Raw genomic sequence first — 26,994 nt, forward strand, 5'->3', positions numbered from 1 at the left:
TCAGTGAACAATACAATTTTGGTTGAAAAGGCAGTTTACTCAAGATATGAATTTGCTTTTTCGGTGGACTTGTGGGAAGATGTGTGCAAGAAAATATCTGATCTTTTTATCCTGGGTACTCTTCGCCGTACCAATTATTTCGAAAACCTTCGAAGGTGACATGTGAACATTTCTCTCTTTCTTTCTTTCCTTCTTTCTTTCTTTCTTTCTTTCTTTCTTTCTTTCTTTCTTTCTTTCTTTCTTTCTTTCTTTCATTCTTTCTTTCTTCATGAATTACTGGATATGAATATACGTGCATGTTTAAACGTTAAATGAAAATAAATATTCAGATAGATACATAGTAATATTTATTTTGAGAAAATAATTGTCTTATTTGATAAAGTCCAAATATTATCATCTCCTTTCTACAAAATCATATGAATTTTATAAATGTTTTCTTTTTCTTGCTACGACTTTATGTCCTTAGACTAAGTCACATTGAATAAATAATTTATTTCCATACAATACAAAGCGAAAATGTAAAAGTAATTTATAGCAATTTGAATTAAATCCCCCGAAATTCCTGAAAGTTCATTCCCATGTCCAAATGTTTAGTGTTCCGATGAATCTCAGGTTTTGAATTCGCTGATAAACCAACAATATTGAATTCGCTCCTATACCAATACTCTTGATATATTACAATGCCGATTGCACATGCATATAATTTGGGAATATCATTAGGCGCAAGAAAGCTGACATCCTTGCGGTATTAGACACATTTGAATAAACCGGTCTTCTTGCTTGAGGATGAACAAAAATGTCATCTCGCATCTGCTATTGCTACGAAAGCGGCTGAGTACATTCGTGTTTAGACACAACAATCACAAGTACCAGAATTCAAATTTCAGAAACATAGCGGAGAGTTGGAAAGTCACGTAACCTTTATCCCACACACATGCACACCAGGCAAACAAGCTCTTCAGCTATTGATAAATATAATTCCTGCAATCGTAACTTTGTTACAAATCCTTGAAGAAGCTGGGGTCAAGGCATACATTGTTCTTTGCGCGCATTGGGTTACGCCCCATAGTCATGACAAGGATGAATTAAAATTACTACACCATGGATTCAAAGTTATGTTCGCCTGTTTCCGAAGCACGAAGACAGTAGCATCATCAATGATGGCATAAATAGAGACATTTAAAAGATTTTCGAAAGGCTGTAGAAATACACCAATCTAAAATCGGGATGGATCTCGAAAGATGTTTACAAGCCAATGTCATTTTATCGCTCTATGACCCGTTTCGTGGATTCAGTTACATAGCAAAAACAAACTGGGTTCCACCAAGGTCACTTATCAACGTGAAAACTCTGACATCAGATTTTTGAATCGGCAATTTTGTCGGCGCTATATCTAGTTGATGGCAACTAAAACATGCCCCGAAAATATCAGAAACACCTTGGTGAACTCAACTTTGGCGATATAGACTTTCCCTTGCAGACTACCAAAGCAACATTGAAAATATTTGTAACACTTAAGTCAGGTATCGCTTTAAATGTGTTCGCTTATGACAAACACTTTCATCCACTGCCATTATCATCCATGGTCAATACGGACGAAACCAGGTTGATTTGTTACCGTTGAGTGAAAGGAAGAACCAGAATTAATAACGCACTAAGAATCTTGGGCGAATACTTACCTGACACAACAAAAACAAAGGAAAGAAATATCCATGCAGACTTTGCGTACAAGTATTTAACATTCAAGAACTGCTCACAGGCACAGTTGAGGTATTTCTCAGATCTATCGAAATTACGGCAAAATGAATTCAATAGCAGCCCTACTCACCAGCAAGCATCATTATTACTGGTGATAACATTCTTACGTTTTTCGCAGCAACTCACTTCTGGATTGTTTAAATAGCTTTCGCTGAAGAGCAAAGCCTGTCCACTGATGAAACAAAGTCTTTTCGGCGATGGAAGTGAAATTCCTGGCTCCAACGTCCGTGACCACGGCCATATCACTAGCGCGTACAGACGTGATTTCACACAAAGCATATAAATTGCAGTTGAGAATTTATCCCAACAAGACCAGAGTCCCTGTGGTGATTTATAACCTGCGTGGGCACAATGGTCACTTAATAATTCAAGCAGTAGCCACAACATCAGACTCACCGATAAGTGTAATCCCCAAGAACATCGAGAACACCTAACGAGAAAAAATGCGTATCCCTATGAGTACATCAACGATTTGATCGAATTTGTTGAAATAGATGTGCCACTGATCAAAGAGTTTTATTCATCGTTGTCACTTGAAGGTATTTCCGCCGACGACTATGAAATTGCAAAGAAAGTTTGGTCCACATTCGAATGGAAAAACACAATGACTGTCATGATCTGTATCTACGTATTAATGTTTTTCTGATCGCTGACGTGTTTGAGAAATTTCGTGACACTGCCATGCATTTGTACAAAACTCGATGTCACGCGTTACCTTTCGTCACCAGCTTGGACTGTGTAGCATTCTTGTCCAAGACCAAATCGAGCTAGAATTGCTCTCCGACATTCACAAGAACCGCTTATCAAGCGATCACTTCGTTGTGGAATATCCATGGCTAATCATATATAGGTTTGTGCCAACAACCCAAACATGGTAGAATATGACCCTGCCGACATGACAGTTATACTGTGTATTTATATATCAATAACCTTTATTGGTGGGTCATGATTCAACCATATCCGATTGGTGGGTTTTAGTGGATCGATGTTGCACACATTGACCAATAAAAAAGACGTGCAAAATCACAACATCGACAAGGACCGAGGATATTTCTTTGAAGATGACATGGAATATCCTGAGCTTTTTGACGAAGCACACAAATATTACCAGTAGCCCCGAAAGCGCTTTTGGTGCGCGGTACGTGGTTTTCCGTGTTGCAGTGCTCGATCGTGTATGAATCAGGCAGCAAATATACCGAATGTACTGAACTGGTACCGCGTCTTCGGACCAAACACTAATATATAACGCACATGAGAAATTTGCAGTTGCATTTATATTGGATGCTTGTAACCAAAATTCTAATATAATGCATGGGTTTCTCCAGCAAGATTGGATGTCTCCTTCTGTTCAGATGAATACGGACCTACACTCAAATGCTATCAATGAATTTGAAAAGGACTGTTTCAAGCTCATGGTGAATGCAGTGTTTGGATACTCCTGGGAGAATATGCGCAAACGATCATAAGGAGCAAGACAGATTTCGAAGGCACGTTGCAGACCCGACCTTTGAGTCCAACATAATCAAGATGCTGTACACTGACACTGAATCGCTACTGATGGATATCTCAAATATGATATCTACCCTGACATGGCACAGCCAAGTTTGGTGAATGAGTTTGATACCAGCGATCGCCAGAAAGGGCATACTTGTTTAATAAAAAAATGGTCGACAAGTTCAAGGACGAATGCTCAATTAAACCAATCAGAGTGTATGTGGGACTGCGAACTGAAATGTACTCGATTGTGGTCGGACCGCAGAGCTCTGTAGAAAACACAAAAAAGACAAAGGTTTTCAAAAGTGATTGTGCAGAAAGATGTTAAGCACGAACTGTACCTGAAATGTCTTCGGGATGGTCGTGAATTAGCAAACATCGCAAATATGATCCGATTAACACACATCCTGGTGGCGGTTACGTATCTGGTGGAACAATTTGCAATTCCACACGCACAAATGCTCGGCTCAGAGGAAAAAGTCCACTATGTATTGCTCCACTTGATGAAGGTCACAAACAGTAACGGCCTGGTTGTCTTCTAGTATCAATTTATTCCGAGATCGTGAATACCTCGACTATATTGGATTATATGCGTGACGTGGTTGTCAGCCTTCGAACTCTCCAAGTTCATACAGATACTGAACAAACATGTCTCCGAGTAGTTGTAACGCTGCTGGCTTTTAAATACATTTGTTTAGTAACAGTGATGGTCATTTGCGCAAATGTATTGGCTGGTTTAAATTCTGTCGTGGGTTATTTAATGCTCCTATGACGAACGGAAGTAATGTACTCATTCCTGACACCGCTCTGGCCTCATAAGTAATTCCTGTGCGTACTGATGACATAATAACCGTTCTGCAAGAGTTGATTAAATCGTTGCAAAATAGATTTTATCACGATATATATTGACATGATCGACAATTACTCGCCCATTTTGTTTGACCATCACCACATATTTGATCTGATATCAGCTACAGATCTAATAAATTCCTTGCCAGGATCCACTGGTTACAACCTGAGCGGACCTAAGCCATATATACGTTCGAGTGCATCCGCGACACTTGCAGAGCGTTTTATGTGAAGGCTCCGCTTCTTTGTATCTGCTGGCCGCATCAAAAATGGTGAGCGGGTATTTATAGGTGCGCAATCGGCCTGGTCGATTACAGAAGAAATAACAAATCTGTTTGATGTACTTCATATGGTGTTTGGACATCGAACCATCCTTTCTTGGTACTGGCAAATAAATTTGCCACTGCGCTCTTTGGGCCATCCATCCACTGGCAAACCGTTTCAAGGCAGCTACAGCTCTCTAGTACTCGCGTGGACTTTGTTATATTTTGGACAATGTCCGGCTTTTGGGTTACATTGCTTGTTTATATTAGTATAATTTTACATTTAATGAGTGCAGCTGAGTGCAATATTCGTTTCGTACCGCCTTTGACGACCCATCGTGTGATTCTTTATCCCAATTCGTTATCCAAATGGTGGATTAATTGTATTCAGTTCATAAATAAGCTTTACGTTGGCGTGTCGACGCACCAGGATATCACTGCATGTTTTATAAGCAAGGTAATGTTGGTAACACGCGGCATCAACGCGATTGATAGGTGTTTCACCAGGCCTTGGTTGGTTGATAGACTCGAATCGTAGATCAAGTCGTATACCAGACCCACATTAATTGTATCCAGACAGATGCTTCTCACCTCGATATCTACTCTGTCGTGTCCCTGGTAGCTTTGTTAAGGCAGCCACGATTTGACCGTCGCCAGTGAAATTTTATTAAAAACCGTTTGCAGATTTCCTAATATACGTAAACGTCTTTGCTCCGCGTCGAGCACAAGTTCTAGCAAATGCTGCTCGTCTCTTACGTGTTTGAAATCGACTTTGATTGCTGGTACTTTTTTTCCTAGACATCTCACACAATATGAATATATGATCGTATTATACGACAGACAACATTTTAATGGGATCACGAAAAAGAAAATTCGAAGATGTTCTTGGTTTAGTACAAAGACGTTTCCGTCATTCATTTCTACGCATATGCAACACCTGAACTTTCCAAGCATGGTTATGGAACAGGTGATTTTTAAACAGAGTTGAGTAACAACTACACTAAGACGACTTTGTCAATCACAGCAAGCTGAGATTCCATCGATTTAGTTTCCACCGTGACGACATAACAATCATTGACCATGAGGTTATAAATGAAACAGTATTGTAGTGTACGATAATATGCTGCTTGAATGTCAATACAATCCCTCACACGTTTTCACGAAGTGAACACAAAAACACGCACGTCATCAACAATACACCCATGTACCAAGAGTGGTACGTGCCAACTCTAATATGCTGATGATATTTTATGGCATTGGAAATATTCATGTACCGCCGACCACAAGTGGGATGCATTTCGTGACATGTTTGCGTGGATCACGACTGATAGTGGGTAACTATAGAATGTGCTTAGCTATGTCAATTAACAATCAAAAATGCAATCATATAAAAATATCAGGTAGTGATACCATAGAAGAGAATTAGAGGCGATGCCGTAAAGCTGCCCAGAAATACCTAAAATTGCTTCAAAATGTAATAGAAGTCAAATATATTTTGATATCGCCACAGACTGGACGAGAAGATTTGGCAGTCGGGTTTGAACTAACATTTGCGCCGTTGTTTAAACCCACAAGAGAAATAGCTGATGCTGCCAAAACAACCGGAAAACGAGAGGCAGCGCTTGTTGAAACCGAAGTAAGATTATCTGCAGCGTCCATCACACGTTTGCCACAGGCGATTGAGGAAGCCAAAGGAGAAAGTTGAAGAAGCTGTTGGTGTACTTGACGAGAATGTGGGAGAGGTACTTGCCAGAATACCAGACGTGTCACCCGAGTACAAGTCTCAGTTGCAAAAATCCGCCTCAATTCTGTAAGGAAACAATGTGTGAGGATATCTTAACATTTCTTGTAGTCGTTGCTTTTTACAGACCTACCGACTGGAGCAAACTACAAGTGGGCCAAACCTTCTCATAAAAGCTTTCAATAACGCTTCATCTTCAGCAGACTCTTCACACTTATACAAATTCAGTACTCGATCAAAAATCACACTCAGTGTCGGTGTATTGTTTTCTTTGTGAAACCTCCCTTCATACCATTTAAGGACAGACATCATTCATGTATGTATCAGATGTCTGTCGCGGTAGGCAAACAAGTCATGCAACCACAACCACTGCTTTAATTACCAAAACAACATGCGCAGAAACAATGTCCTAGGTCGCAACTACCTACACCAATCGCTGCAACAGAAGACAAAGAACAACGTAATAATCAGCAATGACTAAAACAATCAACGTTCTGGCTAGCAAAATAATAACAACTTGAACCCGAATTTAGCACGATGGAGAACACATAGTGAGTTGATAAACAAATAAATACATTCTACCAAGAAGAACGACAACAACAACGTGCTTCACCTGTGCCTCCACCAGAAAAGGGAAATGGCCTAATCAAACCAACAACACATGAAGAAGAAACACAGCTTCAGTTTCAGGAATTTATGAACTGGCAAGCCCGACAACCTAAATATAACTTTAGCTCGGAGAAAGAAGGCTTAGAGTGGCATAGCTAATTCGAAAGGCGGCAAGAACATTAAAAAGAATGTAAAAGACTACAAGAAGCATATGAAGATGTATATGAATAACCACGACAATCTCAGATGGAGGGAAATGGTCCTCGCCCACAAGAAGAAGGAGAAGAAGACTTTCAACAGGAGGGCAAACATAAAGCAGAAGCAGAAACACTTAGGAAGTGGTCAGAAGAACACTATCCTATACAATAAATTTTGCCAATAAAAGAATACGTCGAATGGATAAAAAGCAATAAAATGTATATACAATCATGGGCAAAAATCTTGGTTATGGGTTGTGTGACTCTAACGGTCTTGCAGGATCGATTGGAAATACTGGTGGGATTAGTTCCTGAGGGCATGGACAGAGACATATACAGCGTGCTGATGCATGTTCATGTTGAAGATATTCATGATATATATGACGGAGTTCGTTAACCAATTACGAATTCTGGCATAATTGTGATGATGCGTATGCTACGTGAAATATATGCTGCGATGCAACAGGTAGTTGTAAATACAGCCCAGATCCTGACCTTGATGATCACCATCTCATCCACAAACCAGGATTAATTGTGACATGTATGTACCTTTTACGGTTGAGGACTCAATAATACTTGAGATCACAATAGCATCTATGCGAGTGTATTACAGTTGGGCTAATATCCGATACCTACCGTTTGGTGGTTTGCCCCAAGTAACTCATTTGTGTTTTCAGCAGACACTGGCTCAAACTAGCTTATTATTGAACTTCCCTCTAGCGCTTACGACATGGAATCGATCAATGAAGAAATTAGACGAAGAATATCGGTGTTGACCGGCAAACGCTCTAAAATTTATGTACGTGCCTATGAACCTACACTCCATTTTGCAACTGACATGAATCTCAAACGTGTACGGATGATATTGCACGGTCGTCCATAAGATCAATGTTTGGTTGGCCTGACTACATTTCAGATGATACACGATTGGTACGTGTTGAATATCATATCGGGCCTGACATTTTGAGAATTACCTCAGAACCCGCAAGAAAAACGCCAAAAGACGCAATTTGGCGTGGTGCAGCTGTTGCCGATGGTAGAGTTGTATTAGAAACATTAATATTGTGGGTGCCTGTGTTATCCTGTTCATGTTCTATTTGATCAAGTTTGTTGCCATATCTGGAATCGGGAATCACGTCAAAGTTTTGGTTTCTAACATATACCACAGACGCACACCCACCGACATCTATTGTGGGACAATTTACTGGGCAAAATAGTACTCTGCTTGGTCTTATTGCAATAAAACAAGTGTTTGTGGCGCTTCAACTTGCAAGTCGTCCAAACTCATATCAAAATGACATAGAGGTGACTGAGGTTTCTTTGCGGTTAAACGGTCCCCAAAAACCTTCTGAAGAAATATGTGGTCGCATCAAAACTTCGAAACTGCTTTGCAGATTTCCGAACATGACACTGTACCAAACGTATTACTTTCGACTGGGAGACCTGGAGTTGTTCAGACAGTCCGTTGTCGACATGTATCGTCTTGCATGTGATGCTGGTAGTGGCTATCGGTGCTATGCTGACAAGTCAATGTTGTTAGATAGTGCTGGTGGATAAATGAGAGTCATCAATGCAACTGTAGATAATTCATAATTGGACGTGTTAATTATTTAAATAATCATATCACGAAGTGAAAATCAGCCTTCCTAAAATTAACTTGTACAAATTAAACGCAATGAAAAATAATTGTGGAGTCGCACTAAACCTTTCTGCAGCAAAATTGACAGAAAATGTCTCCGCGTGGTTGACCAGAAGTCAATTATATTACAAGAGTCCATGTTCTGCAACGTTAAGGACTGCAGCAGGAATGGCTTTGAAAAAGGCGGTTGACGGCCGTATTAAAAAGGAAGAGGTCATCGATTGCCAGGCTCCAGTAATCGAATATTCTCGATACCCGGTTGTATAAGATAGTACCCTTGCTTCTCAAGCATCCATTGACCAATCTTGATTTACTCGCGATGGCAAAATAGATCAAACATTTTCGCTGTGTTTTTACTCTAGATGAACTTGCGTCGATGGCGCAACGCACACGTGAAATTGGATCATCAGTCTGGAATCATCAACAGGTCCTCTCACTCAATGGGTCACATACGTAGTAACACATCAACATAGTTTGTATTCTGACTCGTAGAGACTTGTACTGCCAGTTGAGGTTTTGAATTATTTATCTAAGTATCGCAAACATCGGTTGGGTTCATTCGACTATGCCAGTACACTCAAGCAGCACGGTCCCCTATGTGGTCACCTTGACATTGAAGTTTTCACCGACCCCGTACTGGAGCGTTCACCGACCCCGCACAAACTTATTGATTTCATATTAAATTACGTGCGGTATTATACAATAAGGTATATTAACTTTTACGGACGTTACTCAGCTCGACGACGCGGTGCTGAAGAGAATACGAAACGATTTGCCCCGAAAGCTGATTCGACTGAGTTTACTAGTAATTGTTGTTATAGTTGATCCAGATGGGATTGTGGTTTTTGAAAATCAAACTGGCAAGTTGAAAACATTGAACGTAAACATTCAATACATTAATATCAAGTTGTAAGCCGATGTCGCAGAAAATTTTGCTGAAGTCACTGAAAAAGATGGAATCAGAGACAGTGGTGTATCAATTGCGTGTCTCAAAGACACAGGCAATATTGCAACAAGGCAATATATAATTAATCAAATCGCTAGCGTGGCCGCACCTCCAGTGATTTTTTGGGAGCGCAATCACAGGAATAGTACTCAAAGAAGGAGAAAACCCAAATGAGATACAATTTTACCATGGACGACTTGTTTTAAGTTCTCATATTAAAGATGTCTGTCATAGATCTAACCGTCACATCTTAAAGGTGCGTGTATCGGGTTCATACTTTGTTAACATAACTGGAAGTAAAGGTACGTGGGTTCGAATGGGAATGTTGATAACTGAAAAGCGGTATCTACGAATTAGTTTTGTACCCTTAATTTCATTTATTGAGAGGCCGGCCAGTGATTATTTACACTTTTACACAGTTGCATTATCAACATCACCGGAAATTAAATTCAGTTTGAATTACTCAACGTTTATCCTGTCGGTTACTCGACCGTTTTTGGCTTTCTGTTCAAGATTAGATTTTATCATTATTATATAAGTAATGGAATCTAACCGATGAGGTTGCGGAATCTACAGGAATCTACAGACGTGGAGTTGGATCAGCAAGCAGCGGATGTTAACATTGATAACAATTATGCTCCAATTCTTGACGAATATCTGCTTCAAACCGGTATGTACTGTCATATAATTTTGTAAAGGGTCAATTAGAAATTGCCATATGGATTCAGCCTAATGTGCACTAGCAACTATTAGCCAGCTTGGAATCATCGCTCAGTCAAACTTCCAAAAGTTGACTACAGCAGCAGAGGTAAAACCTCTCGGGGATTGTTTCTGAATAAGAGAAGTGGCATTCCCCGATGTATCCTCCCCCATGTATGTTCACCATACAATATGTTACATCAACATTGACTTAGCTGATATACAATCTCGATTGTCGTTCAACAAGGATGTACTTGTTCGTGCAACAGTTATTGCGCAAAGACGATCGTTAGATGTAAATAGCTCTGGAGCAATATGTGTTTTATATGAGAGGCGTACCAAACCACCAGAATGTAGGTATTCCGGAGGAAGATTATTTTATAACTTCGTGAAAATTGTGCCAGTATAAAAGAATAATTAGTTAGAAGTTTGTGTACGTATTGCGCCTGTGCGTGGTTATGTGACTGGACAAAGCCTGCCTGTCTTGCAATTAAAATACGCGATTATAATATTAGTAGAAGAACTACGACGAAGCCTCAGTAATAACCGAAGCGGAACACCAGCTGCGAGATAAAAGTACTAAGAGAACCGAGCTGATAGTGAAATATAAGCACACATGTTTGGTCGAAGATGGTATTTGCTGTCTTGCTGCGGCAGCAACTGTCGACCTTGTTGTGACTGCAGATGCGACAACATCAACCATTGTAGGTATTACTGTCGATGCTGTAGCAAGAGTAACCGGAGTCTCTGGTGGTGCTAATCAATTAATTTCAATGCGACTGCATTCACAAATACGCACCTACTCCAAAGTACTTGCCACCTGAAAGAGATGTCTCAATAAGATCAAAACATTGTATTCGGCAGCAATCGAGGGTAAAATAATCGAGTTTGCGATTGTACTGTTAAGAATCGGAAATAACAAACAGTTACGAGCATGAGAAAGAAACAGCGTGGATCTACAGACAAAAAAAGGTAAATAATCCTCATGCAACGAGCGGGCTATTGATCGATTAGCCCGCATTGTGTGTATTGCTCGCTACCATAAGCTTGCATGAAATTGTACACTCTGCAGGAGTTTGTCTCTTCAATCACAACAGAGTAGATATAGCTTTTACTCAAGTTGTATCAAAGGCTGGAGTTTTGCCCTTTTTTCAAGACATTTTGGGTCACTGAAATCCGTACGAGACTCTAAACCCATGAATGAATCACTCTTGTCACTTGTGTCCAAGCGCCCGCGGATAAAATTAAAAGTGATCCATAGGCAATGCTCGTTTAGTTAAATTGTCGTGGTAGAAGAGGCAAGGACGGATGGAATGTCCCCAATGGGGACAAAAGACGCAAAACCCATAGTTTGATATTACTACTGGGAATGGAAGATGGACAACTGTCAGCAAACCATTTATCACTTGCTCTACATTTCCCAGAGGCATTCTGTCATGTGAATTCAGATTGCACAATTACACTAGCATGAAGAAGAAACTTGCAAGCCCTGATGCCCTCAAGAGTAGAAACAATTCCAGCAGCAACTGAATAAATACATTTAGCTGAAATTGGCGAAAACTAATACAAAGAAGTGTTGGAAACATTCTCGTGTGTTTGTGTGTGTGTACACACACACACACAGATATATATATATATATATATAATTTGTTCTGCTGCGCTTAGTGTATATTAGGCAATACAAGCGTGGTATTAGACCCAAAGAACAAAGATTTATCACACATCCAAACTTGCACACGCACTGAAGGAATGAGCGTTTGAGATGTCGTATGGCGGCCATTTTCTTTTGGGGCAACGTTGGTCCAAAAATATCGAAAAACAGAGTGCGCAATCAAACGATTTGGTTTCAGAACACCAAATTACTTTGGAAAAATGCTTTCCCAAAGTTTTCTCAAAAAAGCATATCAAACTTTATAGAGCGACATATCAGGTATCAAAGACTATCATAAGCAGATACTTTGAAACCCACCAGGCGGTGGAAGTGCATGATTCTAGTGTATGCATACTATTTCACAACGTGAATTAAAATTGACATCGTATGATGGGTAATTGATAATAATTGGATAATCAATAGGAAATGTATGTACAAGTGAATAGGGAGTACTTTGAAGCGATGTACTGATATAGAGACTATTAAACAACCTTATTAAACACCCCCCCCCATGAGCCTGTTATAGTTTTTATTTTCATCATTCCTGGGATGTAGACATCTATTATACAAAATAAGTGAGGAGCTTGATAGGCGCAGCCTCTTGTGGTGACATTACTTTTAATGACATGGTCATGACACCTTTGTTCGTAGTGATAAGTGATATACAACATAAAATTGTACAAAGTCACTTAAGAAGTAAACTACAGCATATTTTTATCTTTGTACATAATGTTGACGCAATTCAAGGTTACCAAAATATAAATATTACTTTGTTCTTGGGATTTGCTGTGAAACAAATTTTTGTTGACTGGTCGGTTCACAGTTCACTAGTAGAGTAACCAGATATATTCAATGAGATTTGTCGCATGTAAAACGAAAGGAGGACAAAACTGAAATAGTTTAAATCCTACCTGTTTAACACAATTTTCCTCAACGTGAATCAAACATGTTTTAAATTGTAATGTCTTCAGCAAATGTCTGACTAGCTCTTTGCATAAGCAACCTTTAGATCAATAAAAAGATGGCTCTGGTGACCTTTCAAATATATCCTTTCTGCTTTAGATAATTACACCTCAAGTGATTAGTTAACGATTCAATTTTGAATAAATTTTCTCCTACCTGGTTACTTGTGTGCTAACATTAGTCTGGTTCTTCTTGTATAAAATGCATTTCCAGAACAATGTATTCATGTTCGAGTGTTCATTCGACCTCCATATATTTCATTTTAAAAGCTAATGAAAAATTAATGTAGTTTAAACTCAGAAAATAATAGCATTTGTCGAAAATTAATTCTTGTATTAATTTATAGTCCATATCAAGTATAAAATATACTACTTGTACAAAATCTATTTATAAAAGTATAAAGCATTTTTTATAATTAAGTCATATCTTAAAATATTATTTATTAATTCATAAAAATTAGAAGATTAGAAACATTAAAAATATTTTATGAAAATATATTTAAGGAATTCTATTGTTATAAAATAATCTCAATAAATGAAGGAGGCACCTACCAACTGATGGGCCATTTGTTTATTTCATTTTGTATCGTTTCTGTCGATTTATTTTCGAATAGATGTGGCGACAGTTAGAAAAGTATTTACCATGCACAAAGGAGAAGAGGGAAGCAACACACACACACACACACACACACACACACACACACACACATATATATATATATATATATATATATATATATATATATATATATATATATATATATATATATATATATATATATATATATATATATATATATATATATATATATTTCAGGCCTAAGGACGGACTTAATCAAAGTCTTAAAACTATCATATATGCACACTTCATTGAGCTACCCTAAGGTACAACGCTTGGGAAAGTACAGGGAGGGAAGGGCGGGATAGGATATTAAAGATTGGTTAGAATGTGAAATAAAGAGAAACAGCAGATTTCAAATACATCCCAAAAGGATTATTTATTTATTTATTTATTTATTTATTTATTACCCGTGAGTCAACAATACAAATTCTCTTCAGTATTTAAAGGATACTTGAAATTTTTTGTTGGTCTTGACAGGTTCATAGCAATAGATGTGCACCTAAGATAACACGAATGTGAAATGATATGGGGAGAATCAAATTTCGGGTAATTTTCCAGACAAAAAGGTCACAAGCATATTGCGTGTAGTCATTTTATAAGAAAATGAGAAACAGTTTAGAAATATTGCACCCTTTACTAGCTTTTAGATATAACAAGCCACCACTAGTTATTTGGAAAGATACATGTCCTTCTATCTCATTCAGATGAAAATTTGGATTGCGTCCTTGAATAACAGTATAGTTTATCATTTACACTTTATGCAACATTGTAGAATAATCAAGAATGTTTTTAAATTACGGCGATATACAGCGATTTTACAAATGTGTTTTACATTTATAACTACCAAAGCATCATAACAACATAGATAAAGGCCCTGATTGTTGCTGGAATACTAAAACGTTCGTAAGAAACAAAACAAAACCGCAAACCAACATTCTATGTTATTTAATGACACCAGTGTTAGAAAACTTCTCTGGGAAGTAAAAGACAATTATTTAGATACATTTAGACCTATAAACCAAAGTCATCATCAAGGGACAATAAATAACACACACACACACACACACACACAAACACACACACACGAGAAGAGTGACAATTGTAGAACTAGATGGATTAACATATCGGAACTATTAAGCAAAATTATTCAGACTAAAGAAGAGGTCTAATCTAAAGGAAAAGAACATAATCATATAATAAATAATATGAAATTATGCTGTTATCTTTGGATAAGGCATACAAATAAAGACGCAAGCAAGAAGTATATTAGCATGTTTGCCTTATTAATGATATGAATTTTGTACTTGTTCGTGCCTTTTCTAAAGTCATCTGTTTTTCCAACATAATGGGTGGCACAAACCTGCCACATCAAGACCTCTGCTTGCTTTTTAAGTGACACCAGCAGTTAATTAACTCTTATAGTGGTATTCAAGGGCATTTGCTGACAAGGTGACAAACGTCTGTTTTTACTTACGCCCTTCTTCAATAGTATGTTTTGAATTCATCTGATTTGCACAAAGTGGTGTTTGTAATTGTATGGCGGACTTAAGTATGTGATTCTAAAAATATGCTGAAAACACTTCCGTTGGAGAAGTACACAATGCAGTAATATGTAGGTGCCTCCAGACAAGTTGTGATATGTTTGAGGCATCTGGGTAATATGCTATTGGGAAAGGGCTATGCTTGTTAGAGGTCTTAGACTTGTTTCTGAGTAGATTGCTTCGGTACATGGCCTAGGTTTTCTGTAGCCTGTTCTTGAGATTTGTTTATATGTCTCCTTTTTTTAAGTGCCCTATACTATCCTCCAACCACTTCATTGAATGTCCTCTCGTTTGCGCAGATACATTTTATGCGAACACATGGGCGGAATGGAAGGTTTTGGATTATATGTTTAGGACGACAAATGGAAGATAAGACATATTAGTAGCAATCGGATGATTTGCAATAAAAGTAAGATCCTGTGTTTCATTTTGTATAATTTATTGGGTATCGAGGAATATGTTGAATTAATCTGATGACTCCAACGTGAATTTGATTCTAGGATGAAATTTGTTATCAAATCCGAAGAATTCCTTAAGTTGCTCCTGTACCCCTACCAATTTGCTCTCCACATCATCAGTAATTGTGCACCATCTTAAGGGTTCGGTTGAGACGGTCATATCACGACTCCTTCCAAGTTCAGTTTCCTTCGTTATGTGATATATCTGTATAGAGGAAACAAGTATCCATGATGTGGAGGGTTTCATTATTTTGAAATAAAAGATTTATAATTTTTTTCTTATAGGAGAAATTATTCAATGGATATAAAGCAAGATGTTAAGCTAGAAAAGACAAAAATATGAACCGCTAGAGATAGCACTCTTTGAATAAAGGTCTTATAAAAAGGTAATTAACTTAGTCATGCCAAGCAACCTCAACTATAATTCCACATGTTTGGAAAAATTAGTAGGCCAAACGTAGTCTGGGATGTAGCGTTTTCTCTGTTATTGATATGGGTTATTTTGGTCAATAGAAGAATATGGAATCTGGGAAGAAAATAAGGTCAACGGATCATCTCAGATACTTCTTTCCCCACGCAATACCAATTAGACATATAATCCAGCAAAGCTACAATTAATTTACCATTTATCATTGAAAGCAACTGTCCAGCTTAGGAGAGGAAGAAACACATAAAGTAGAAGAACAAAATAAAATAGAGTAAAACTTGAAATGTTTATACACTTTCCCCTGAGAAAGTCATTATATTCAAAGAAGCATCATTTCACATGTGTTGAAATTCGTCATTATTTTATCAACATTTTACATACTTTACAATATTTATGTTTTAATTTAATCTTATTTTATTTCGTGTGTACATTCCTTAGGAAGAATTTATTTTCTTAAATATTTATGAATTCAGTTTGTCATTTTTATGGACGTATGCTTTTAGTTGGCACCAAATAGCCATTATTATATCGAGGTGTAGTAACGCACTATTTACTCTTTTTAATACACCTTTTCCTAATTAAGTGTTTCTATCTTCTGAAATTATTTTCCACCGTAAGGTTTCCATCTTAAATGTAATTTCCTCTTTCAGTACGATACGTGCATCTGTCGATTTAAGATTGTTGTTGTTTTGGGTTTCACGCCATTGCTCAAAGTAAACCAGGCTATTCATAGCCGTCAGTATAACTGGTTGAGGAAAAACTCAGGGAAACTCCTGTAAGAGCCTCCAACACACGGGAAGCAACTGGCATCTTTCTCATATATCCATACTGACTGAGCCAAAAATGTAACACACGCAGACAGAGATGAGATAGAAGTGATCGGTAAAGGCAAGCGCTTTAGACAATTCGACCACCAGGGGCCCCGATATAAGAATGAATATTTGCTAATGAGATGCGTCCTAAGACATACGATTCTATGCACCCGGTGTGCTATGAAACGGATAATCTGTACGAATCAGTCCAGATATAGGAGTTTCACAGTTACTTACATTTATAGATATATGGAAAGTTTGATGTTGCTGTTACGGTAAGAACTGCTACTTGTTAAATTTGTGATGTAACATTTCTTGTTAGAAAATATTGAACCTGTGGTTTTTCCATTTAGGAAATTCTGTCGTGGGGCCTTAGATTACTGGAAGGTTTAAAAGTTCATTAAAACTTTACTACTCAATGTTTTGTATTAATAAGAATAATTTATTTTCTGTTGCATATGCGCACAATATTTAATACAGATACAAAGACTATCAAGTGTCAAGTTGGATCAAATGCTGATTGGACCTGGACATTTCATAACCCAACGGGTGACTTGATTTCTGTAACACATAACAATACGGAAATATTGGCAATCTCGGCAGATGGAAATACTTCCTATAATGAACCAGAGTGGAAGGATGGAATGGAAGTTTCCTTTTCTCGGCAAGGCCACGAAATTCAGCTGACCATTAGCCTCAAAAACATTTCAAAAGATAATGAAGGACTATACAGTGCCAAGAGACAGCTGCAAGACGAAGATATATACACAGTACACATAATGGTGACAGGTTGGTTAAATATTTTATTACTAAGATTTTATCTACTGTATAAAAAGCAATAAACACTACGTACTTTGTTAATTCTCAAATGGTATGATACAGTTCGCAATTATATATATATATGTGTGTGTGTGTGTGTGTGTGTGTGTGTGTGTGTGTGTGTGTAGTCTCTCCAAAACAGATGTGCGCAAGTTAAACGTGGCGGTATTGCAATAATGAAAAGTGAGTCAAAGAAGACAAGAAAGAAAAATAACCAAAATTCAGAGATTCATGTTTGAATATGTTTTAACTGGAAAAGTTATTAAACATAAGCCGATATTAAATGTGTTAAAGAATTTCAGGGTAGAGACGTTAAGCAGTAGATAAACTGATCCCATCTACGCTGATTTTGATCTCTCAAATCATTGAGACATTTAGGCTGTTAAATCACTGATAAGGGGAGATTTCTTAAACGACATTCAGAAGCAATCTATAATGACAACCTTACTACTCTTGACCATTTGATATAATTTGCCACAGCACTTCCAATCGGTAGTTTTAATTCTGGATACATTTAAGATTTAAGAGATAGAGACTAAGAAATAAATCATGTTCGTCTGAAAAGGACTTTTAACGGAAACATGTTTCCAAAGAAAGTAATATAACTCGATAACCAGTTGATAGTATATACATAAGAAATTTATCCCTACGACCATGACATCTGCATTTACAGTTTCTTTATTTCGAAAAGATCAGACTTTTCTCGACGTAACACTATTTCGTGTTAATAGTCTAGATACAAACACACCTGTAAGAATTTGATATGTTAAATTCTTTTTCATGATACCAGATGTAACTAACGATCTTATGCACATTGCACACCTACGCTAAATCTAGCCTTAAATTTGCCTTTGCGCTTTCGGGGAACCTGAGTGAACACACAGCTATTGCGCACACACAAAATATTAACCTTCAAAATTCGCCCACAAATAAGTAAATGTACATGATACTGATTATACCTACGACTATATAAATGGGTTTGTCTGCTGAGCTGAATATTAGATCATGGATGCCAAACAAGTGACTTCCCGTACATTTCGAGTACTTTCCTTGCAACTTATTCTTGGTCCGGATGCACGACATCAGTAGTTTTTAGGGTTCGGATTTCTAGCTAAGGATGGCGTGCACAAATAGACTTTGAAGTACCTTAATAATAATAATAATAATAATAATAATAATAATTGTCATTATTATTAATGATTATATATATATATATATATATATATATATATATATATATATATATATATATATATATATATATATATATATATATATATATATATATATATACGTCTATTTCTTTAAACTAAATATCAAGACGACGTACTACCCAACAAACAATCAAGTTTCTAAAAAAATATAAACGTAAATAATTCAAATATAAGTTACACACAAAGGACCTAAATAAAACTGAATTATAAATTAATATATAACATATATATCCGTAACGATATATAAAAAGAATAAAAGTAAAAAATTTAAAGAGTATGTTGAATATATTCACAGTCATGAACTAGCAGTAGAACATAACGCGACTGAAATAAACGATGTAATGAAAACATCTCTTATCCGATGACAATGTGCCGAAATTTTTTATTTCCACTGAGGACACATGGAGCTATAATATAAAAATAACAGTATCAGTTAGCTGGTAACCATTTGTGTTTTTCAAAGATAACGTCCTTCTAGAATGTGACAGTCGTGGAAAGTGCACTGTGATTACTGCATAATATTTTAAAATCTGTCAATCACGAACGAAAGTACATAGTAAAGCATAGCAGGTCAATAATACATTGGCGTCGGACCGCTCCGGTGGCCTAAGTGGTTACAACATCCACCTCGGATGCATTAGGTTTCGGGTTCAAACCATGGCTGAATCATGCCAAAGTCTTATAAACATTGTACTAACAGCTGTCTCACGTGGTTCTCAGCATTAGGAGGTTAGTGTTAGGACTGGTCGACCTGGTGTCAGGATAATGTGATTGGGTGGGACATGATTCCACATGTCTGTGGCGTGATGCCCTATTGCTGTCACACTGCATACTGAAAATTTGTTAAAGCTACACATACACACACAATGGTATCCTTAAAAGCGACATGACAACTACGATGTCTTTGCCGGTTAATAAGAAGAAGAGAAAAGAGATATTCAAAAATATGAAGTTAATTGCCTTTAAAGCTCAGGAAAGCTAGAATACAGATAAAAGTTTTAAAAAAAGACCCTTCAAGCAGATATATGAAATTTCAGCTAAATAAGGATAAAGAAATAAAACATGTTGATGCAATTATAAGGATTTGTAAAGCTATCTCGAATATTACTTATGAAGGTGTTGTAATAGTAGCAATTCTTATATATCTATGTATTTTTCAGGACACGAATTTTACCAAGTATAGCATTAATGCATTCATGAAACGTTATATTACAAATAATGCCATAAATATAGCAAAGTTTGCATAGTATGGGAAGATATTGTACCCCACACGGATGAAGGAAAATTGAGTAAAACTTTCACCAGAAGTAGATATGCAGATCTTGATACTATAATGTTTCCTATATATTCATGATGCATGTTGCGCCAATAGTTTTTCAAAACTCTCAATTGACATATATTAGCAATTAAACTTCAACTATAGAATCACATGATACAATAATACGAATACGCAGAATGCATGTTCGCTTTGCTCAGTCAGTTGCAAGATGCTACAAATGAAAGAGATTACGTTCAAAACTTTAAATAGGGGATTGATTTCTTACATAATAAAATCAAATGTCAGATTGTTTCTTATCAATCTAACCATCAAGCACAATACTGAACTTAGTGACACGTCTTAAGTAAGCTACGATATGAAACATTTGCAAGATACAAATTTACTATGCCAAAACTAATTTTGCACATACAAGCTGTTTAACATTTTATTTTCAACATAAAGGTGATGAATATTTGAACAGATAGGGAGCAAAATATAATATGAATTTCGGGCAGTACTGGGAGCATCATCCATTTGTGGAATTGTGTTCAATGAGCTGATAAATATGAGTATTTAAAAATCTTTACAGCTTTCATGTATATTTCCCGCTGAGACAAAATTTGAGTGTACCGTTCTTGATAAGATCTTCGTAAATTTGTTTCCTTGTAATGTTTCTTGTGATTGAATAAACAATTTCAAGTTTTAAATTCTTTTTTTTTTCTGCTACAGATTTTCAAAATGCATCTGTATCTAGTTTGCATAAGGCGTTTATCATAAGAACACTGTTCAAATTTGAAATGTCCAGAGACGTTCTTATTAGCTTCCTTCAAATTAAATATTCAACCATTGTTGTAATTTGTGTCGTAAAATCTGACGTTGTCCTTCATGTAAATAAAAGAGCATTCCTTTTCAACATAAAGAATAAGAGTCACGATCCCTCTGGTTATTACACCAAACTTGTTTTGGATATCTTGCTGCATCAGAATTAGTTTACTTACCACTTGCTTAACTTAATCACTGTAAAGAAACTTCATATTACTTTCTCTAACTTGATCATTTTTTCTCAAACTAACTAGTGCTAATTCAATGTCAATGATTGCTCCACGTGAAAAGTTTATTGACATTGGAAACAATGTTTTTCATCAGTGCATATGTTAACTTTTCTTTTTCTTTTCCGGAGTCCCATCCGTTTATCATGTACTCGTGTTTCCATCCGTATGCTAGCTTCTTTCTCAAATTCATTTACTGATTTTTGTCTCCACGTTGTCGTAAATCTAATGCACTGTTTTCATCATGTTTATTGATCCACCACACCACCTATGTATCTCTCTTATTCTCAGAAATAACTGTATGTAGCGTTGTAAGTTTTATATCTGATTGCATTTTTCTCTTTTGTGATTTAATATAGCTGGCATGTAATGATCAATTAAATGGAATTATAGTTTTTTGACCTAACACGTGGTCCTTGAAATATCGTGCAGGTGGCACGGTAGCTGAAAATCTACTTGCGTAACGTGGCTGTCATCATTGTCATATTGTCATATTTCCAGCAGAAAATCTTATCTTGTGAGATGTACTGTCTCCACCATCCATTTGATTGGTTACACCATCCATCTGATTGGGTACACCATCCATCTGATTTGGTAATCAGTTGTCCATATAATTGTATGTTTTCTTTTCATCATTCATTCGCCCATGAACTATCTCATACAGATTTGGTATAACTTAGGTTATAATGAATGTTCCTTGACTATGACCTTTTGTGGTCACTATTATTTTTTGTCTTACCATCTGTATCAATGTATCTTTCGCGACCTGATTCCACATATATGTGGCAGCATTAATATTCCACCTCTTCTTCCACGCAGTCATCAGGAACATATCACAATCTGTCAAAACGTTCTCACTTTCACATTTAGTGGTATCAAACATGCATAAAAAGCCTGTTAATATTGCGCAAAACCATTTGAAACCTCGCCAAATATATCATACCATTTTAAAGTATCTTTCCTGACATAGCATTTATGTAGATCCACACGTGTTATAAATTTAAAATGTTCCATGACACCCTTGTCAGAATGGCAATCATCATCTGATATATTTGAGTCGTTAAGTAATGAATACGATTCTGTCTAAGTAGTACAGCTATTTTATTTAGCCTTTCATTAGTATTAGTAAACATATCTTCTCATGTATTTAGTCATTTTGGTCTAGTGTTTCAGTGGTTTTGGAAATTTGTCATCGGTAAACGGCTCTGATATCAGCACAAATTTGGATGTTATTAAAGTCAATAATTATTGGTCGAATCTCTGTAACTGGCTGCCTGCCATGTCCGGATAAACAGTGGTATTTATTTCAAACATTTGCTTTTCAAATTGTATCTGTGATTGGCTTATTCTCTATATTCGCCTTGCACATTTGACATGTTTGTTTTTGGTTTTTACCAGACCTTTTATGTCCATGTGCCAAATGTACATGTCCGGTACACGCTTCTTATAGAACGTTCTCTCTCTCTCTCTCTCTCTCTCTCTCTCTCTCAGTTGTGGCTTGTGTTAGTTGAGTTAAATGTTTCTTTTTTCTTCCGTGTTAACACTCTAGTATTTCATTTTTCATTTTTCGTTTGTTTGTTTTTTTTTTTGTTCTCTTTTTCGTATAGTATTTTTGCAATGTTTACCCAACGCAACGTATCAGTCCATTCCTATATCAACTCTTGATTTGCATCTAGTGTATTGATGTTATATAAAACAGAACCAAACATGCTTGTTTGTTTTGATTGTCAGTGATAATTCTTTAAATTTTATGTTAATTTCACTTTTTACAGGTACAAGTGTACCGAACACATTGGGGAATATTGTCTCTGGTAAGATAACACTTTCAACTCACAGTGAATAACATAATTAACATTTAATTGGTGTTGTCAGATTGTGAATGTTTCAACTGGGATTTCTTATGGCAATATATATATTGGGGTTGCAACTATTTCCTTTGTGTTCTTATAATTTATTTCATAGTTTTAACTTTTCCAACCACTTTTTCAATATTAAGATTAAGCTAAGCTGTGAAAATTCCATGTATTGCAGATTACTTTCAATAGGATCTTTGGTACGATATTACTATATTGATAATCTTTGTACCAGGGTGTTATGTCTCCCCAAAGCTGCGCTATTGTTGGCGAGACATCAAGGTATGTGGAACCCTTGTTTGAGTATCAGGTTATGTCGCTTACGGCCAATAATGGGTGGAAAAAGTGAATGTTGTGTTCAGTGTGTTTCATAAGGTCTCACAAATGATGTATCTCTAAGGCATCCTCGCTTAATATTACAGAGACAACAGAATCGCCTTCTCTGACTAACATCCTGTTAGGCACAGCTGCAATTCTCCCGTGTTTGATTAGTGGATTCCTTGTGTATAAATTACGAAAACGGTAAGCAATGAAAACGTATTCTTCCCTGCAGTTCTTTTAAAGACATATTTGCGAAATGTTAACCGTGGAATCATTTAATTTAACCATACTCAATTAACAGTGCCGCTTTAAGTGTTAACAAAGCTTAATGTGAGCGAACCATTTTTTTTTATTTCGACGGCTTTATGAATTTCTTTCTGTTTCCAAAGCAAATAGGTATAATTTTGCACTGTTTAGTCGATGATCAGAATGTTTAGAAATAACCCTGTTTTTAAAATGCTACCCCGCCAAAACAAATATTAAAAGGGCTTAAATTTGAACAAATATGGTGCAAAGTAAATCTTACAAAGCGTGCAATCCATGTAATTATCTGTACAATCAAAGGACAAAATATCGATTTATTTAAAAAGGAATTACGAATTTCATTTTATTTTATTATACTCTTGACATAGTATTTCACATTTTTTGTAGCGTATTTAAAATTGTAAGCTTTGTTATTGACGTTGCAGGTGTTTTAAGCCAAATAGGAACAGCAGCACCACTGTGGAGATTGTTCCGCCAAATGATAGCCTTGGAACTGACAGAGACTTTGAATTAGTACGTAGAGAAATAGTTTCAGCTGCTAACTACTGGACAATAGAAGAAGATACGACAGGAGGATTACATACAGTTATCGACGAAAACGGTGATTTAACAAGTCAAAGCTTAGGATTGACATCTATAATTCCAAAGAACCTGCAAGAACTTCCTCTACAGTCAGATGAAGATGCGTACCTTCATCCCATATGAATAAATTTATATTTATGTTAGTTTAAAGCCACATTTGTTATTTCATGATGAACATATCCGTTTTACATTCCAAGAATTAACACTGCAACTTTATCTCCAAGAAATATTTTTTCCTTGACAATTTCTGTGTTGAATAGGGAATATCATATTTTAGTGTTATTGTGATAATTTGTCGCTCAATTGTATCAATTTCACGAATCATCTCCAATGAGTGAGATAGGCAAAAGGTTAAATTAGTCTCAATGAAATTGAATAAAACAGCAAGAGATCACATAATAAAATAATCCTATTTAATTTGTTTTGCACAGAGAGAAACGTAGTAGATTTGTGACAGGATGATCAAGGCAGGGAGTAGAAGTTAGCGAATAAATTGAAAACAATTTCGTGATTGAAACGTTTATTTGTAATGTAATTGAAGAATCCCTCATCTCGCAACAAGGATATCAAATTCTAGGACTTGTACAATTGTAAATAAGGTACGCTTGTCACAAAGGATTGCTACGAATATCCCATTTGCATTGTGTGTTTGACGTTTGTCATAATTGTTTTTATTAAGTAGAGCGTTTGTCTTTTGGATGCTGTGAAAGAACATTTAGTTTCATTTGGAATTTAATTCACAATTCTGTAAGTGTCTTTTTCTTTTTCTTTTACGAAATAAATTGTTTCTTGAATTTTAAATAATTGATGGTTTCACATTCTATCTGTTTCATATCGTAAGGCCTATATTTGCTACAGATACTGAGGACCGTTCCAAGACCTTACTTTGTATACAACATTTCAGAGATATTAACAATTGTATCCACTATTTAAATTGACGTTCTTTCATAATTTTCATTGTCTCTGGACAAGGGTTTTATTGCACACATCTTTATGGAAATCAGCAAGCATTCACAATGTCATCTAAACTTGAGAACTTTTAATTACTACCCAGAAAGGCTTAAAGTCTATGACAGAAATCGAGTTGCTTGAACTTAGTATACATTATGATCTTTCACAAGCGATAGTATCTTTAACAAGGCATGATATAAAGAATATTTTATTTCAGTATTTGGTGGAAAGAATGTTCAGATAATAGTGCACTGGGTTTGAATATTAACGCTGTATCTGATTTTGATCTGATATTTAAATAATTATAGTTAAGTAATCAGATGGAAAATAATTTTTAAAAATTCGGTTTTAGAAGGAAATATTGGAAATGCAATATCAGTGACAGAGAGAAAAATAAAAACAAATGCAGAGAGAGAGAGAGAGAAAGAATGAGAGAGAGAGAGAGAGAGAGAGAGAGAGAGAGAGAATAGAAAACAATGGAAATCCAAATACAGAGAGAAAAAGAGGAGAGGGATATAAAAATAAAAATGCAGTCAGCCAGAGAAAAGAGAACGAAATGCAGCAAAAGAGACAGAGGGTGATAATAACGAAGAGGGACATAACAACAACGGAAATGCAACTGAAATTAAATCAATTATGACTGGCAAGCTGAGCACACTCGCTCTCTTTTCACATAATTTCAGGCAGTGATGTTACCAGAAATATTAAATTAATATATTTTCATAGGACAAAGTTGATAAATACTTTCTTCACTCGGAATGACTTTTCTCACTTTAAAATGGCATTGGACGTTATTATTACAAAGTGTTCGAATTAGAAAAGCTCGTTTAGTCCACGCTTCTTCGTCGGCTATAACAAATTGCATATTATCATATGCTAAATGATAGTGTTGAAAGGTTATAAGTTGGTATTCGAAACTTATCGATGAGGGTTTCGGAATTGTAGAACAGAAACTGGACAAAACCATGTGAATCTGCAAAAGAAGGAGAACAGTTTTTTTGACAGACAGTATTCAACTGATAAAGCTGATAAAGATTGCGATAATCGAAGACAACTGACATTAACGGAAGAGTTCAATAAATGTATTCATAGTAATAGCTTACCTTTCTTGATTAGCACAAAGTCGAAACCTTCAAAAATGCTGTAATAACAACTAATGATTATTAATTGACACACAAAGTTTCATTTGTTGTTAGGTCTCTCTCTCTCTCTCTCTCTCTCTCTCAGAAAGTTTTTGGTAAAAATCACATGTGTCTCGAATGAGTACTTCCAAATTAAAACAAACAACCGAACGGTGCAACTGATCGAAATTAAAAATCTCAGAAGACTAAATAAAATCCTCACGTCTTCCTACATGCACTTACTGTAAAAAGAAACGGCATATTCCAACGTAAGAAACGTAATAAAGACAAATGTATTCCACATGCTCTTCTTCAAAGTGGACACGCTCATAGTCTTGTATTGAAAGCAATATATTGCTTGTCATACAAAACCCAGTCTGATTCTATTCCATTCATGTCAGAATATTTGACATCACTTACTTGTTAATTTATTAATAAACACGAGACCTTCTCGAAGTCTTTTGCTGCAAAGTACATTGCCTTTGTCTGATAACTGTTCTTCTAGTAAAGTTCGTATTCATTGCGCCGAGTGTGGCTATATGCCTGTTCCTCAAAATAGTGTCAGTGTGGAATTAGAGTTAATTTTCGGAGCGTAACTGTTTAAGCAGTTAGTTCTTTACCTATCACGTATATTCATTTATTACTAGGCAATGTCTTAGCTAGAGATCAAGTTGTGTTTTATCCACTAGCAGCTGACAAGCGTTGTTTGGATCAGACATTGATCGTGCTGAGTTTGAACTCCCTGATTTGAGTCCACTAATTTTATACACAATTTTAAACTGCCAAAGTTAAAAATGCACAAGAATATACTATACAGGCTTATGAAGAAAATATATTTAAAGAGTTAGATGAAGCAGTTGAATTAGACGTTAGTTTTGTTTCTTTCTGGAAGTT

At 36.2% G+C, this 26,994-nt stretch overlaps 1 protein-coding gene across 2 annotated transcripts; it reads left to right on the top strand.

The window, feature by feature from the left end:
• Positions 1-24,734, top strand: LOC149778554 (uncharacterized). Of its 2 annotated transcripts, XM_089938497.1 has the most exons (4): positions 1-155; positions 17,149-17,457; positions 22,781-22,819; positions 23,872-24,734. In XM_089938497.1, the coding sequence occupies exons 1-4, from the start codon at positions 47-49 to the stop codon at positions 23,958-23,960; spliced, it is 546 nt and encodes a 181-aa protein (XP_089794623.1). In that variant the 5' UTR covers positions 1-46; the 3' UTR covers positions 23,961-24,734. The 2 variants fall into 2 exon arrangements, with proteins under 2 accessions (XP_089794623.1, XP_089794624.1); XM_089938498.1 differs by lacking the exon at positions 22,781-22,819.
• The last annotated feature ends 2,260 nt before the right edge of the window (positions 24,735-26,994 follow it).

Source organism: Sinohyriopsis cumingii, chromosome 17 (assembly GCF_028554795.1).
Source record: "Sinohyriopsis cumingii isolate HCF-2022 chromosome 17, ASM2855479v2, whole genome shotgun sequence".
NCBI lineage: Eukaryota > Metazoa > Mollusca > Bivalvia > Unionida > Unionidae > Sinohyriopsis > Sinohyriopsis cumingii.